We start from the raw sequence: 18,317 nt of genomic DNA, 5'->3' as shown, positions 1-18,317 counted from the left end.
AGATACCTATAGTATAGGAGAAATGTTTGCAAACCACTTATCTGATAAGGGTCTAGTATCCAGAATACATAAAGAACTCTTACAACTCAACAATAACAAGACAAACAGCCCAATTATAAAATGGGCAAATGACGTGAATAGACATTTCTCCAAATAGATATACAGATGGCAAACAAGCATATGAGAAGATATTCTACATCATGAGTCATTAATGAAATGTAAATCAAAACCACAATGAGATACCACTTCACACTTAATAGGATGGCTATTTAAAACAACAACAACAAAACAGGAAAACTACAAGTGTGGGTGAGGATGTGGAGAAATAGGAACCCTTATGAGTTGCTGGCAGGAATGCAAAATGTTGCAGTAGCTATGAAAAATAGTTTGGTAGTTACTCAAAAGGCTAATCAAAGAATTACCATATGACCCAGCAGTTGTACTCCTAGGCATACATCCAGGAGAAATGAAAACATATATCCACGCAGAAACAAGTATGCAAATGTTCATAGCAGCATTGTTCATAAGAGCACAAAAATGGAAACAATGCAAATGCTACTAACAAATGAATGGATAAACAAATTGTTGGAATATCCACATAATGAAATATTATTCAACGATAAAGAGAAACGAAGATACATGCCATGACTCGGATGAGATTCAAAACCATTATACTAAGTGAAAGAAGGCAGACACAAAAGGTCACATATTATGTGATTCATCTTATATGAAGCATCTAGAATTGGCAAATCCATAGAGACAGACTATAGTGGTTACCTGGAGATGGGCAAGAGGGCATGGGGGTGATGAATTAATGGGTATGGGTATTTTTCTGGGGTGATGAAAAAGTCTTGAAACCAAAGAGAGGTGAGTGGCCACTGCATAACATTGCGAATGCACAAAATGCCACTGAACTGTATACTTCAAAATGGTTAATTGTAATTAACTATTATGTGAATTTCACCTCACTTTTAAAAAAAACATGTAATAATAATAATAGTATAGTGCAAGTAAAGGATATTTTGTAGTGTTGAAAGACAAAAATTATGTAAAATATTAAATATTTCAGCTTCATCTCATTCTTCTTTCTTTTTAAATATATATCTTTTCATATAGATGTGTATGTGCTCAAAATTTTTAGGATTAAGGCATCCAATTTAAAAATGTGGATAGTGCTGTTCTAGACGCAGGGTAATAAATCTATAACTTGCACAGTGCATCCATAGACAGACTTTGTGTACCTCGGCTGAATAATATTTTAAAATTTATTTTCCATGCCTTTGTGCAGGCTATGCATTTTCTAGTTCAACACAGCCCCTTCACACTCTAGTGTTTTATATTTTTGGGGATCCAAATATTAATATTTCTTGCCCAGCACTGATCAAATAGATATTTGAATTTTCAACCCCTCAGCTAAGGATTGGGTATATCTAAGATAGTTTTACATCAATAGTTCTTCTCTGTCTGTTCTTAATTAGCATTAGAAATGGGGGGAAATGTGCTTGACTTACCCACACAAGGCAGAGAGTAGCCAAGCTCAGGGTCATGGACAAACTGCCGATCATTAAGTCTCGTCACACAGTATAAGTGGAAACAGTCTAAGCACATCACATGGCGGTAGTTGCACTGGAAAACCAGGACAGGGCTCCTGCATAGATAAAGACAGACATTTCCTCTAGTACCTTTAAGGGTGGAAAGACAACATGTGCTGTAGGACACTTCCTGTAATCCTGCAAGGTGTGTAGGGCATGCTCTGTGTCAGACCTCTACTGTTAAGTACTGAGCTCATATCACTGCTACATCTTAAAAATTGGAAGCACTGAATTAACTACATAGAACATTGATTTTCCCAATTTTTCTATTTTTTATAGTAACATATTTACTAATCAGCTGTTTAAACCTGAGCTCAGATATAACCTCTTTCTGGAAGCCTTCCTTGATTCATAATTCCCAATTAACTTACGACTCATACCATCTACTTATATATTTCTATCGATCCATTATTACATCAGAGTATTGATATGTTTCTCCTTCTTATAGACTGTGACCTCCTTGAAAATAGACACCGTATCTACTTTATATTGGTATTCTCATAGTACCAGGCATTGTAAGGTTTTGAATAAATGTTCCTTGAATTTAATCATAATAATATATAGGATGTGAACTTCCTCAAACTCAAAAGAAAAAGTACTATTGCATCAAAGTAGGTATTTAAACAGTCACTCATTGGCAAGTGGAAAACTAGAATTTAGAAACAAAAGATGATCCAGCAGAGATTTTTCTACCATAAAATTTTGTCTATTGTGCCACCTCTGTATCTCGCAAATATTCAATTTCTTAAATTAAGGTTAAGACTTACTAATAAACCAATATATATGAATCATAAAAATTTTGGATTCCTTTAAAATACTTTGTAGGAAAAAAATTCCCCTGAATAACCATGTATTTTTGCTAGCAAATGTACCACACTAGTTTATGACAAAAAGGAGACAAATTGAGTATATTGAGATCAACCTCAAGGGAATTTTAATAGTTAGAAAGTCATTGGAGTTTATTTAGACAAGCCTATTTTCTATATAATAATAACAAAATACAAAATGTTTTCTTATCTCATACTCAATTCTTAACAGATAAAACAGCTTTTCAAAAGCCCTTTCCCCAGAAAAACTGATATTAAACATTTATAATGTAGAAGATAATTTCTTAACAATTAAAAGATTGTCAAAATTTTGTTTCCCCAATTATCTCAAAGTAATATCTAATACAAAAAAAATGGAAAGAAAACAATGTTTTAATGTTATGGATTTATAGAACAATGATCGACTTAATCTGAGCAAGAGTGTCCCTACGTGCTTTTATGTACTTTCATTTCCCATCTCTGAACCTACTGAAGTCCTTTCAGAGCCGTTTCCATTTCCAGGGCCTTTTTCAATTAGGCGTTGACTGTGTTCTGAACTTTCAACCCCTTCTCTTCTAACAACTTTCCCCTTGAAGATGATAAAATGTAACACTTCCCCATTTCTAACATAAGATGCACGCATGCACAAGCGGACACACACCTTACACACTCTGTGTGACCCTACAGAGCTGCTGTATTTTACCTTCTTCTCTCAGAGCTAAGTTCTGTGAAAAATATTCTTCATTCTCGTTTTAGCAACATGGTCAACTAAGCCTCTGCAGACTTCTAATCAGCTATCAACACATGGAAACACCGGAGAAAATATGAGAACATTTACAAAAATGTTCCTAGGTATAACAAGGTTAAAAAGAAAGCTTAGCAATTATGCTATAGAAGAAATAAAAAGAAAACTTATAAAGCCAAAGCAGTCAGCAGATGAACTACTGCCAGTGTCCCAAAGAGATGTTATGGTGCGTGGTTTGCAGCCATCGGTCTAGCAAATGTGTTCTTTTCCATCTCTATTAGAAGGAAGAATAGAAAGAGTTCTCTTTCATGTGTGGACAACAGTACACATTTATCATTTTGTCATTCAGTTAAAACGCGGTCCAAAAGAACTTACACCATCTAGACAATCCACAAAATGTCGACTGTTCTACTTTATTGATGACATCCAGCTATTTGAAACACATTAGCAAGAAATGGTAAATACATTGGAGGCCATGGTGTGAGATAAACTCTATGCAGATTCAGGGGCCCCCCACATTATGGAAGGTTTTAGAGGTCCAATGTTTGGGACACATCCAACACAATATTCATCTTGTCCCTCCCCCCACTAAGAATGAAGCACAAGGCAATTGCAGGCTGTGTGGCGCCAGGGATTCCATTGCCACAGAGTGAAGCACATCCTCCTGGGGACACAGGAAGAGCCCTACTGAAAATTAAGCTACAGCAGTACCAGTTCACTTCAACCTCCTTGAACTGAGATATAGGCAGGAAGGAAATTGACCAACTGGCAGGGGTAATTGATCCTAGTCATCAGGAAGAGGAAGAGCTGCCGTTACACATGGGGGCAGGGAAGAATTCACATGGTATCCAGGTGGCCCACTGTGACATCTCAAGTGCTCTCCTGTGCAATTTTAATGGCAAATGGACAAGGGCAGCAGTTAAGGCTTGAGAAGTGTATGGTGACCAGGGCTTGAGACTCCTTTAGGATATAGATTTATTATATTGATATATATATGCAGATATAGATAGATATAGAATAGGTACATGTATATGTTGGTAGATGCATAGATAATGAAATAGATGTAGAAAATGTAGAAACATGCATGTATTTCATACAGAATTATCAGTCAAATTTCTTGATATAGTTATGAGGCAAGATTGCTCCTCTCTTAAGAATATTCCTAGTACTTATGAAAAAGTTCGGTGAGGGATAAACATGACACCCATATAAAGGTTATTAGGTTAATCATCTTAGAAATGAAATGAGTAGAAATCATTTCATGGCTAGAGAGGCTACATAATTAACTTCCTAAGTGCTAGATAAAAGAGGAAAAGGGGCAATAGTAGTATTTATGAGCACCCACTTTGGGTTAGGAACCTTGCTAGGGACTTTACATTATTTTTTTCCATTTTGTCCCCCTGAAATAAACCGCCCCTACTCTACCATTCATCTTGTTCCCTTCTCTGCCTCCATCTAATCAGTTGGGAGTATCCTTTGCTATCCTAGCATACTTCTAGTTCCTTTACTCCTAGACTCGTGCTCATTGTAATCCACCCCTGTAGTATATACTAGCCTTTATATTCAAATCAAAATCCCAAATTTCAAGGTCCAGTTCAAAACTAAGGACCTACGAGGAACTTTCTCTGGAGCCCAGTTCTTCACTGGTTCTTCCATTTTTCTTTACCTTTTTATCCATAAGGTCTATCCTCAATGGATTTCAGATAGTACCTTCACTTTTATTCAGTGTTTTATACATTACCCCCTTAGCTGTCAACATTAAACACGAAACAACAGAAAAGTCATGAAACAACAGAGGCCATATTTGTTTCATCCTTTCATGACTCATGCCTCACTAAATACAGTATTGAGCACAACATAGTTAAGCAATCAGTAGTTACTGATTGTGACCAGTGGATAAATGAATAGAATGTTTTTATTTTATAGTTTCTCTGCTCCTATTCATACATTTTTCACTCAATTACTTATTGAGCATCTACTTTGGATAAAGTAGGCACTTAATAAATTCGTGAGGAATATAGCCCTGAGTGAATGCATAAGTACTTTATAGTTGTAATTGGTTTAAGCACTGGGAAACAAACACATATACACAATCACAGGGCATAGCCTTGGGACACAAGATGCACGTGGAACAAATATTACAAGGAAGTATATGTAGTCACCAAACTCCGGTGCCACAGAAGTTAGGAGACAAGGGAAGTATGAGTCACCACGGCTCCATTAGGAACCTGAGCTGAATTTAAAGGAATGAGAAGATGGACACAAGGTTACTGGATAGAAGCATGGTATCTGGGCAGGGAAGAAAATACAGACATGGAAAAGAATTCTTGAAACAGAAAAGCAATCAGTTGGGCTCATTGAGAGGATGTATCAGGAAAAGAGTGAGAGAAGAGACGAAAAGCGTTGGGGACAGAGCAGACACTGACCAGGGACAGTGGTAGGGGCGATTCTAGGAGACAAACCTAGAATATGACCTCTAGGTCAGGGAATTCACTGAAGGCTTCTAAGCATGGGAAGAGAGAGATGTTTTATAAGTTTAATTCTGAGGAAAGTTTGGAGGGAAAGAAGCTGGAAGTCATGAGAACTGTTTGGAGGTCATTTTAATAGCTTAGACATGAGTTACTAAGGAACTGGACTATGGTGGGCTGGTGGTTCCAGAAATGGAAATGAGAAGATGGATGGGAGGGACATTTCTGAGGACCTGCCAAGACTTATCTTCTCATGGGTCTTATGTTCCTCCCTGCATTCCTCTGTGCCTTTTGCTCAAATTATATATAAATGTTAATTGACCAATCTGGAAAATGAATTTATCCCAATGAGCCAGGTTACAGAGAAGTTAATCAAAGATTAAATAAAGTTCTCAATCATATGTAAAAGAAATTATAAATGCTGTACTTGGCATTACTGAAGAGTTATTTGTAAGCAATGGTTTCCCTGCTTTTATTAAAGGAGTGATCCAAAGATCCTCTGTTCACAGAATATTAGGCATCATTGAAGGAGTCTCAGTGAAAAATACGGCAAGCCATTCATGTAAACTACACAAAGTAGAATATTGCTCCACAGTCCAAATGTTTAAACTCTTGTAAAGTTAGTTCTCTAGTGTCTAAAGAATAGTATCGATGTTTTCATATTTATCTGAGAAAATGTTCAGTTTAATCTGCTCTCTACCTCATTTGTTCACATGCACTCTCTCTCATTTGCTCTCCTTCACTCTGTCTCTGCCAAAATCTGTCTGTCTATTTCCCCGTCTCTGTTTGTCTGATTCTTTTCCACATGTACATCTTCATTTATACCCATTAAGAAAGAGGCTGTGGTTCCAAGTTCTCAACTGAATGTGACATATATTGAATGCAATGTGCCAGAAATTTCAAGATATGTGAAGATAAGGAAGCAAGTCTAAACTCTAAAGGAAACGAAAATCTAACAGAGTTGGTAGGAAAGAGACCCAAATAATTGAGATACAGGGCAGGATATTTTAAGTTATGTTAGAGATGTAGGAAATATTCGCAGGTTCTGTGGTAAGCAGACTCCTAGCTGTTCCCCAATGATCCCCACCCTCCTGGCATTCATGATCTGGTGTAGTTCCCTTCCACATTGTATGAACTGACCTGCTCGATCAACAGGAAAAGTGCACAAATGACAATGGGTTACTTCTGGGACTAGATCAGAAAAGACACTGCAGCTTCTGCCTGTGCTCTCTCCTGGGTCACCCGCTTTGAGGAAAGTGAACAGCCATGTTGTAAGGCCACTCAAACAGTCTTATGGAGCAGTCCACGTGGCCAGGAACTGAGGCTTCTTGCCAACACCCAGCACTGACTTGGCAGCCACCAAAGTTAGTAATCTCTGAAGCTGACCCTCCAGCCCAAGGCAAGCCCTCAGGTGACTACAGCTATGGCTGACTCTTGATTGTAACTTCCTGAGATATGGTGAGAAAGAACCATCCAGCTAAGCTGCTCCCAGATTCCTGCCCCACTGAAACTGCGTAAGATAACATTTACTGTTGTCTTAAGCCACTAAATTTTGGGATACTTTTTTGAATGCAGCAATATATCATTAATACAGGCTCAGAGGAGGAAGCGATCACATTTAGATAGCAGATCAGAAAAGAATTCATGAAAGTAGAAGCATTTGCAGGAGGATCAGGTTCACAGCACGTGGAGATAGAGAACACATTTCAGGTCAAGAAAAGAGACTGAAGTTGTAGAAGTACAGACCGTGGGAGGAGAATGCTGAGTTATCCACTGTAGGTAGTTTCTTCATGTACGGCAATGAAAAGCAAAACTCAAGAGAAATACATATTTAGGGATAGTATAATCATCCAAAATGCAATGAAAAGCAATGCAAGTTAGAATAAAAATATTAAGTACAAATCCTTAAGGAGATAAAAATAAAATCTCCTCAGTGGAGGGAGAAAGTTTGTCCTTAAATTTAGCTAACATTTGACCCTTGAAAGAATTCACATTGTTTTAACAGTATTTCATTTGTGCAACAGTAACATAAATGTTATGCCCCAATTGGCAATCTTTCAAATCTCTCTACAAACTCTCTGTACATGAACTATGACTCCTGGGAATTTAAGAAAGCATTTGATTAGATAAAAATAATTAGAGGAGGAAAGCTACGCCATTAAATAACTGGAATTTATCTTCTTAACAACGGTCACTTTAAATGCCTTTTAGTTAGAGATAGCTTATAAACAATAAATAAATAAATGGCTGAAATCTTGGAAACCAAATGCATTTTCGTTTAACCTATATTTAGCAACATTACCTAGTAATTGCCCAAATGCACTACAGACAAAGAAGTACCCAATACAGCGCCTGCCCGCAGAAATGCTGGCGATAACATTTTAGCCCACAAAATGTCATATGAGTTCATTATTTGAGTTAGCCAAGTGAGCAATCCCAGCCACTGGAGAGGCCCCGGATCCAAGATACTAATTGATAGACTCAACTTTTAGGAATCAAAATAAGCTTCAGCAGTTGAATGACCTTCAGAATTCCTTCTAGCAGCCAAGTTTAAAATCCTGAAGTCAGTTCATTTGCCCATTAGTCTGCTTGGAATCAGAATCCTGTTAAGGCACTGGCAGATCCTGAACAAGCTCATTAACCACCCCTTCCAGTTTCTTCTTCCCTCCTCTGCTCACGTTCTTATTGCTTTATCTAGTTCACTTTGCTGCACAAAAAATGGGTTTACTTTGGCTCTGCAAGCTTACTCACAGAAGTCCCAATAATTCAGCATATACGACATACCCAAGGAAATGACTCTTATTATGTCTACATTTTGGAATCACTTTCATTCACCCATTCTGCCAATACTTTTGAACAATTGCTATTTCCAGCCATTGTCCTGTCGATGTCACATAAAAGTGAACAAGACATGGTCCTTCCCCTCAGGAGGTCACAGTCCTATAAGGTTGAAGACAAACAAGTAATTATTTCATAGTGTAGTAAGTGCTACTCTAGGGATGAGATTAAAGACCACCTAACTCGGTCTCTGGGGTTAGTGGAAGAGGTCCCAAGACAGCCCATGCCCAGTGCAGTCAGTCCCTACAGAGAGGATATTGAGCATACTAATGGATTCCCTTCTTTAGACAAGCTTTAAATCAAATATTACATAAAATGATGTAGTAAACATATTACAGATACAATGATTAAGAAAATATAAACTCTTTGGTCCCTTTCCTAAATGACAAAATTCCCCTTCCTCTTTAATTCTCATTCAGTAATTCTAAACCTCATTTGTGGCATTAACTCTTACCGAATTCAAAAGAATTTCTAACCTTGGCATTTGTTCGAAAGTTTGATCCCACTGATCAATACTTTGAAAACTCTCCTGTCATTAGTGTGCAATTTTATTTCTAGAAGACAGTTAATTTTGTGTATCCTGTGGTTATATACTTACTGAAATATGCACATATGTGCTTATGATGCAATACAGCTCCACAGGCATATTTTCTGCGCTGGGACAAAAGCTTGACCTCATGTGTATTGAGAGCAACTGCTCTGGGTGAGGCATTTTGTTGTGGCTACCCATTGCTTCCTTAATTTATAAGCTCCCTATCAAGTTAGCTATGGCCCTGTTTATACATTAACCTGTTCCATTTACCGTCATATAGAGAAATACAAAATTTTCAAGTAGCAGCCACTTTTTCTGTTTCAGACATATTTCTTTTTAACATCTACTTACTGATTTTGAGAGAGTCTAAAGAATAGGAGCTATAAAAATAGTTGAGTAAAGATATAGAATAGCAAAAGTGTAAGGCTTTCCAGAGCAAATGGGTTAGGTCTTCACACAGTGATGTAGTCTGTATTCTTCAAACTCATGCATCATTCTGGCTGAAATCTAAATCGGAACTCACACTGTCTCCACTTTTTTTCCTCCCACCCTTGACCCCCTACTCAACTCAATCAGCATGCTTAGGGAAGACTAATCTAAAGTAGTTTTCATCATGGCAGGTGCTGGTCATAATTATGAAGCAGTTACCCAACGCCAATGTATTAAGAACCCTCCATAGCTAGATTTACCCCACAATATGTATCTCCCAAATTGCCGTTCACAAATCCTTCTGTTTCTCTCAGATCAGTCTCTTGACAGCTTCTGAACCACCTTCTTCCTACGTTCTTATCCCTATGTGCAAAATTCTTCCTATTTGCCTTCACTTTCCAAAAAATTGTCAAGGTTCAGCTCAAATGCAACATCTTTCAGGAAGCTTTTTCAATAAAATTCTAGCTAACATTATTCTCCCGCTTATTTTCTAATTTTCTATTCAGTAATTCTATATAAATTCTATACTTTATAATGCTTATAAAGTGTTATTTTTATGTAACTTAGTATGTTATTACATATCATTTGTGTTGTTCTCTAATTGCTTTATGAATCTACATCAAGTCTCCCCAACTCAAATTCAACACAGACTAATTGGGCAGTGACCACGTGCTGGTTCCTTTGCTCAACATGGGGAGGGGGTATAGAGTTCTTGTTCTCAAGGAATTCTGCCTAATGGTGAGATAACTAACTCTGGGGCACTTTGGACGAACTAATGAGCGTCACCCGCGCTGCTGGTCAGGCAAAGAATGTTTCTTAAAGAAGAAAATTGTAAACTAAGATCTAAAAGGCAAGAATGAGTTAGCCTGACCAAGAAACGAGAAGGAAGTGAGGAAAACAGGTAAAAAACACTTAAAAGGGAATAAAATTAGGTAAGGTTAGGGAACATGTCATATAATTTCATATTATCCCCTCAGCCTTTATCAAAGTTCTGAATTCTTCCAGACATCAAAAATAAAACTAAAAAGTAACGATACTGCTTTTACAAGCCACATAATATAAGTCTATGTTGTAGGTTTATATAATACCTCAAATGTAGTTGAATTAGGTTCTATCACTTATAACATTTTGAACCATTAACAATAAATAGTCTATGCAAAATAAAAATACGAAGTCATAGTGATAAGAGGAAATTAATGGATTGTTAATTTCCTCCAGATGGTATCAATCTTTGAAAATATTTATTTGGCTTTAGTACAGCTTGTATAGTGTATTGCTAAATATAATTACTAGCGATAGGTTGAACCCAAATATAACCCATTAACTTCTGGAAGTGTTTTATGGTAAACATTACAATATAATAACAAGTATTAGAATTAAAAATACTTATTTTCTTTCTGAAAAGTAAGTTAAAATTTTAAAAGCAAAGAGGTCAACTCTTTTTTGTAGTACTTCATTACAATGAATTGTTTTACCAGCAACACCCTCAACTTTTCTTGCTAGGGCATTTATACTCCTAAACAGATGCTGATAAATAACCATAAATAAAGAGTAAATCATAATGAAATAACTGCTGCATGTAATAAAATAAAATTAAAAATTCCAAAGGGTATTTGGCCCATGGGAGGAAAATGCATCTTATGAAAAATGATCACATTACTTTCTTATCCCCCAACTAGTAGAATTAATTTCAATTCTCAAAATCATATTTATAAAAGTCCAAGGATTCTCAAAATTATATTTATAGGAGTTCAAGTGCTTCAGAGTCATAATCTCAGAAAACACTCTATTCAGACTGTCAGTGTGTATAGCTAAAGAATGCTGAAAGAAGACAATATAAAATATTTTCTGGGTCACATCATTCACACAGAGCTGTTGTGTGGCACAACTATTTAGCTGTCAGAGATGCCATCTGTAACACATACCAACCATGCGCATATCTTGTCTTTGTTTTTTCCTTTGTGAAAAACAGCTAGAAGCAGATAATGCCCAGATCCACTGCAACAGTATTCTGCTAAATTGAGAAAGATATGAAGACAGATCTTGTTTAGATAAGAACCCCACTGTGAATGAAATTGCTCTAGTGTATCCCCAGATCTCATGACAGGAAATATTAACGTGCTAAGAATCAATCCAGTGGCTATGAATGTTAGGAGCTATTTAACATAAGAAATTATTACAGACACAGAGTGGTTTAAAAATGTTACATCTTTGGCTGCTGGCTCGCGAAAACGTTGCACAGAATATTTCTCATTGGTCTTTCATTCATTCTTAAAATGAAGGAATGAACGCTAACAGAATGCTGGGTCTTTTATCAAAGAAACATTAAGAATCAGGTCCTCTGAAGTAGAGTAATTTGAAATGAAGAATCTGCCTAAAAGACTGTAGACGTGTTAAAACAGATCTATAATGAAACTATCTCAATATAAGGAGGTATTGTGAAATTTCAGAGGTATTAGATGGATTCAGTATTAAAATATTAACATAACAAGAATTTGTGGAGCAGAGTAAGTAAAATTATTCTCTCAATTTAGCTTCTTGTATTACATATAGCCAGAAAAGTGATGTCTAGTATCCCAAAATATTTCCCTAAAAATAACAAAAGCCAACATGGCATAACAACACAAACCCAAATGAATTCATGTACAAAACTGAGATAAGGGACTTTGTGCAAAGATGTGACTGGCTGCCATGAGTATCCCAAGGCAGTGGAGGTTAGGGGGAGGTTTTGAAGGACCCACGGGATGGGGTGCCTGAGCTGGCTGTGCCAGGAGCTGACCACGGAAACCTCATGAAATGAGAGTCGGTGAAATATCAGGTTAGATCTGACCATCTCTAAAGACCTTTTGGATACTGAGATTTTATGATCTTCAATTTGTATGATGACAACCTTTCTTCCTACCACAAGCTGGTGGAACTTAAACCTTACTTGAAATAATGTGCAAAACACAACTCATGTTTAGGATTCCAACTTCATATGACCTCTTGAACTAAGGCACATGCTGCTTGCAAGGCTGAGAATCTGGGGATTTCTGGAGATTTTACCTTCTGGAAGACATGTCAGAAGGAAGGCCCTGAGCCTGAACAGTGAAGGAAAATAGGAAAAGGGATCTCAGTATTTTTTTAAAAAGTGACAAAATATCTTCTATAACTATTAACAACTAAAAGGCAATTTAATTTTAAAGCTTCTTCTCCCATCCCCCCCAATAAGGCCAGCTGGTGATTGGAGCCAGCAGGAGAGGACAGAGGGGTCAGATCCCCGGGTCAAGTGTCCTCTGCTGTGCTCTGTGCTCCCACGCACCCTGCCGGAGCTCTCTCACAGCACCTACCACAGTGTTTATTATAACTATTTGCTTAATTGTCTATGTGCTCTCCATACAAAAGGTCAGCAAACTCCAGCCAGGGGCCAGATCTATCCCACTGCCTGTTTTTATAAATAAAGCTTATTGGAACACAGCCATGTTGACATACCATCTATGGCTGCTTTTGCTCTGTAAAGAGAGGGTTGAGTAGCTGTGATAAGGACTGGATGGACCACAAAGACTGAACTACTTACTCTCTGGCCCTTTCCAGGAAAGGTTTGCCTATTCCTGCTGGAGCTTTTGACTCCATAAACACAGGGTCATCTTTTGGTATCCCAAGTGCCTGGCCTCTGGCTGGTGTTTAGTAAATGCTCATGCTCTATATGACGTAGTAAGTGACTGACCAAATGAAGGAAGGATTATGAATGAACAGGGACACAAAGGGAAGGAAAACAGAAGTAGGACCAGAGATCAACAAGTCCCACCATGTCAAGAGGTGTGCAGTAGGTTACTGGTGTCGAGCTAAGCCATCAGTTCCGCTTTTCAAGGCTGCAAACAACATTGCCCTCCATTCAGACCATTTCTTTTGATGAACTAATCTGGTCTCATCCAGACAGCTGACTACAGATTGGGGAGTGTCGATTGCCCACAACTCCCACATGATGGAGAGGAAAAGGGAAATGGACTTTGATTACCTAATGAAAAGTGATAGCAAGAAAATAAGATGGAACCATGTGATGGTGGGTGGTGGGCTGCTATGAATTGGGTGGTCAGGGAAGGCCTGAGGAGAGGACACTCACATTGACCCCTGAATGACACGCTATGCACAGATCTGGTGCAACAGCAGGACTGGAACTATGGAAAATTTCTTTCAGTTCCAGGCCTGCTGAGTTTGAGATGTCTTTGGGATGTCATGTGAATAAGTGCAGAAGGTGGTTCTTAAACTCAGGGGAAAGATTGCAGCTGGAAAATGCTCTGGAGACCCATCAGCCGGTAGATGATAATATAGTCCCAGGAGTAGGTGGGGTCACCCATGGACAGTGTATAAAATTAGGAGAGAAGGTGGCCTGGAAGAGACTCCCGGAGAACACTGACCTTACAGTGTAACTGGTTTGATTAAGGAGTTTTTGCTTGTCGAGCTATAGACAAGACCCAGCTTTGCTTTTTTCCAATAACTGATACTACCGTGTTCTGTCAAATACACCTGCTGGGCAGCGGGCGCACCTAGCAACCTCTCAGATTCCCTGACTTGCGGTCACTTTCAGATATTAATCTAATTTTGGTCACTGAGCCTTAGAACAGCCCATTTTAAACCTCCATCTCATACTGCACTCAAGGCTCTCTCCTCCCCATGGTGAAGATCAGAAAGGGGCTCAAGCTCTTCCAAGTGCCCTGCACAATATGGAAGGGCTGCTTGGACCGGGCATGTGTAGACTTGGTCAAGAGGAGGCAGAAGAAAGTGCCTTGTGAAGCTCTAGTGATTACCAAACATAATAGCGATGTGTAGGTGCTGCCACACCTTGTTAGGTTTCAGAACTGAATCTTCTGAGACAATTCTGCAGACACACCCCTTCAAAGGGGTGATGCAGGGGCTGGTGGCTTTCCACCCCAGAATCTGCAAGGACATGAGAAACCTCCTTCTCTGCTATGTATCCCTGGGCCCCTTACGTCCTCTTCCCCACTCTTCCATTGGTGAGATTACCCCCACAAGGAGAAGAAGAAAGCAACTGGTTGGAAGGACTGAAGCAAATCCTAATGGGTTGAAGAGATTCAGGGATGAGGTTGACAATTTATAGAAAATAACTTGTAACACTGTTTCAACATAGCTGTATTTATTGTGAGCATACCCTGTTGCAGCTAGACATTGCCCCAGTACCTCAATGGGTTTCAGAGTTTTTCAACAATAGCAACAAAAAACATGGTATACAGTTTCAAACATCTTTGAGCATTTGGAAGAAAATTTCTAGATTCTGTCTCCCCATACAATTGCTGTTGTTTCTTAGCTCTGCTATAGCACAAGGGCCAAATCCATTACTTAACCTTCAGAACCTGATATTTTCCACATGTGTAAACAGGTCTTCATGACTTTCTACTTTTACAGACAAGAAAGCTAGACTATTCACTGAGGTTAAATAACTTGTCGAAGGTGACAGTGGCCTGGCATAAATCAGACTATGGTTTCAACTCACACGTTGTGAGAATCTAGGTTATCATATTACCCATTTAACCACATTTCCACTTACTACCCACTACAGAAGAATACAAATTGAGGAAATTTCACAGTGGGAGCTATACAGCCATGAATTTTCTGCCTGGGCTACTGCAGAAATGATGTGTTTCAATCCCAAGCTGGTACGTTAAAATCATCTTCTCCAAGTCAGTAAATCCCCTCCCTGCCACCATTTTGTTCTTAACATTTACCCCATGTTTATTTCAATATTGTATGATAGAAGAAACGCCTTTCCAACATCCATCCTGCACCTTGATCAGACCCAGGAGCGTTCTTCTCAACAACCCTCTGCGTGTGCCCTCAAGATCCCCCAGGGACGCCTCCTGTGGCCTTTCTGAGTGCACACACACACGTGGACACACCCAGAGCTTCCTCTATTTCTTGTTTCTCCAGTAAGGCATGTCTAGGGCTCACCCACCATCTGTCCTCTGATGGCAGCCAGTCACCCCTGAATCCTTTCCTGAAGTCTATTCTCACACTTTTATTTTCCAGCTCCATTCCCTCTACAATGAGGCAAGCCTCCAATCATCTTCCAGAACACATGAAGATTATCATTTGATGCATCTAAATGTTCTTTATTTGAGAGGTGGCAGCTATTAGCTGAAGACAGCGTACCCCTATATCTCAGTTCACCTGGAACAGACATTGATCTCTCTCATATCTGCCTCCTGAGCACACATGAGCCTGGACACAGAATGAGTGAGGCCCACTTCTGTCTGTGCTGCTTCTACTGCAAGGTAGCTCTACGTATCTTATTGCTCAACCAAGAAAAAGGCTCAGCTCATCCTAGGGTGCAAGACGTCTTCCCTTACAGCAGCCATACTCCATAAATTGGTGCCCAAAGTGATCAGAAAAGAAATTCAATAAAAAATATTGGAGATTTCTTTTTCTGTTTGCTTCAAAAGCAAGGAATAGAGAGAGAAACAGTGGTCTGGTCACCCGGGCTGCTAATACCAGTGCTGACCTGCCTGGGCAACACAACCTCAACTTAGGCACCTCTCATATGAAGCCGAGGCAGCTGAATGCCATGATCACAAAGCAGCCTGTCCTGTGGGGAGCAGATGGTCCCCAGGTAGCCATTGCTTATCGAACTGGCGGGCCTGGATGCACACTCAAAGGTTTGGCTTCCCTAACATAGGACAGGGACAATGTGTGACCTTTTGACTCAAAAGGACTGTCCTATTTTTCTCCCCCAAACCTACGCCTGGCAGTAAAACTTTACACAGTCAGTGCTCAATTTTCTTTATTCTTTAACAAGAGAGAGCTTATACCATATATGAGTGTATGCCAGAGGGTGAAGGACATCACTGAGTCATATGAAAGGAGACTGGAGGGGGCCCAAGGATGCTCTCCACACTGGTGCTTAATCTGGAGGACAAAGGGCTCTAGTGCAGAACAGAAGACAAGAATAATGACTAAACTTTTGCCTAAATATTAAATTAAGTTTTGTTGAGCTTCCGCTAGGCATTTGACTGTGTGGTGGGGGGCCAGCGAGATTTTACATAAAAACAGAAAACACAGATCCTTCCTTCAAGAGATCATAATTAAGTTGGAGAGATGTTTGATATTAAACTGTGAAGAGAATTACCTAGGATCAGTTGAGAATATTTGAAAATTTTTGCAAACAGTAAGAAATCTGCAAACACAATGTGCAAGAAAACCTCCCCAATTTCCATGGTAAGCCCTCTCTGAACCTAACGAGGATGGGAGTTACAGATTTCCGAGGAAATTTTCTTCACTCATTTGATTTGCCTGATATATGCTATTTAAACTTTAAAAATAGTCTAATCTTTAGCAGAATTAAAGAGCACTAATAATTAGTTCATGTTTTCCTAATTACAATTTTGTGAGGCTTTAGTTTAATCAAGTGATGTATTGAGAATATGAGAACAAGATATGGTCCATGTTACTGTGAATCCCTAAGTTACAAAACCACCATGTAAAAGATTTCAGGAAGGAAGATGGGTGATGGGATGAGTTGCAGACTTATGTTTATAGTGATAACGAATCTAAAGAACAAGGCCAAGGAGTGAGATAAAAATGTAGAACAGAACTTGACAAGGAATTGGGTTGAGAAATGTAGATTATGGGCTATTACTGGTGCTACCTGTGCTCTGGGAATAAAGTGAAAAAAACCGACCAGATACTCCAGTTGTTTATCAGCTTATTGTCCTGAGTAGCAAACTTTGTTCCCAAGGGCAAAATTTACTTTTCAGACTTAACATTATTTAACATTTAATAGTCACCTTATCAATTCAAGAACTTTTGGAAACAAAAAACACAGATCATTTTATATTGATAATACATAAATTCTTCCTTGACAAAAGCTCTTAAGGCATCATTCACAGTGAAAAAATACAAAAGATGTAATATACAATCAGTAGGATGTGGGAATGTAGGTGGATGAAAGACACCATCTGGGATGGCATGCTTCAGGATGTGAAACTGGCTACCGATAATCAAATAGTTCATCAAAATGAGTGAGTCTGTTTCTACTCTAAAGCAATGTGAATACTTTGAATCCCTTAGGCAACTTTTAAAAACAGTGTTTAATAATAAACTTTAAAAAATATGTTTAATAAGACATAATAATAAACTTTTTAAATGTGTATGTGTGTACATTCATATTGTCATGGGTTGAATTGCATCCCTTAAAAGCTCATATGTTGAAGTCCTAACCCTCAGCAGCTCAGAATGTGACTTTATTTAGAGACAGGGTCTTTAAAGAGGTGATTAAGGTTAGATGAGGTAAGATGCGTGGACCCTACTCCAATCTGACTGGTGTCCTTATAAAAGGTGAAGGTTAGGACACAGATACACACACACACAGAAGATCATGTGAAGATCCAGGGAGAAGACGGCAGTCTGCAAGCCAAAGAGAGAGGCTCAGAAGAAAACAACCCTGCAATGTCTTGGTCGTGGACTTCCAGCCTCCAGAATTATAGGAAATCCATTTCTGTTGTTTAAGGCGCCATCTGTGGAATTTTGTGATGACAGCCTTAGCAAACTAATACACATATAAATTTTTTTTTTTGTCTGAGAATAAGAAAACCTCTTGAATGGTTTTTGATAGGCTAGAATGCTAAACTGATATAAATTGCTGGACAGCTTCCTTAAAATTTAGAGGTAAGGGGAGGGGTTAGACAACATCTACCATTTTATCATTTAAATAAATACATATATATTTTTCTGAGATAGAAAGTATCATACATTTGTTGGGAAGTTGACTTGCCCCTGGATCGAGGCATAGCTGCTAATTGACTAGGAGTAAATCAATATCCCTGTGACAGTTATTCAAATTGAAATACATATACTGAAATTGATTATTTGCAACATTTATGTATTCATTTCTTAATTCATTTGACAAATATATAT

General features: G+C 38.5%; 1 protein-coding gene across 8 annotated transcripts in view; it reads right to left on the bottom strand.

The window, feature by feature from the left end:
- PRKN (parkin RBR E3 ubiquitin protein ligase) overlaps positions 1 to 18,317 on the bottom strand; it is a 1,214,117-nt gene that overhangs the window by 408,146 nt on the left and 787,654 nt on the right. For all 8 annotated transcript variants that reach the window (XM_070603183.1, XM_070603184.1, XM_070603185.1 and 5 more), the window contains one exon: positions 1,512 to 1,648. In XM_070603183.1, the coding sequence (XP_070459284.1) occupies positions 1,512 to 1,648 (137 nt within the window). The remainder of the gene's footprint in view (positions 1 to 1,511; positions 1,649 to 18,317) is intronic.

The sequence above is a fragment of the Equus przewalskii genome, chromosome 32 (genome assembly GCF_037783145.1).
Source record: "Equus przewalskii isolate Varuska chromosome 32, EquPr2, whole genome shotgun sequence".
NCBI lineage: Eukaryota > Metazoa > Chordata > Mammalia > Perissodactyla > Equidae > Equus > Equus przewalskii.
This window is presented reverse-complemented; position numbering and strand designations above follow the sequence as displayed.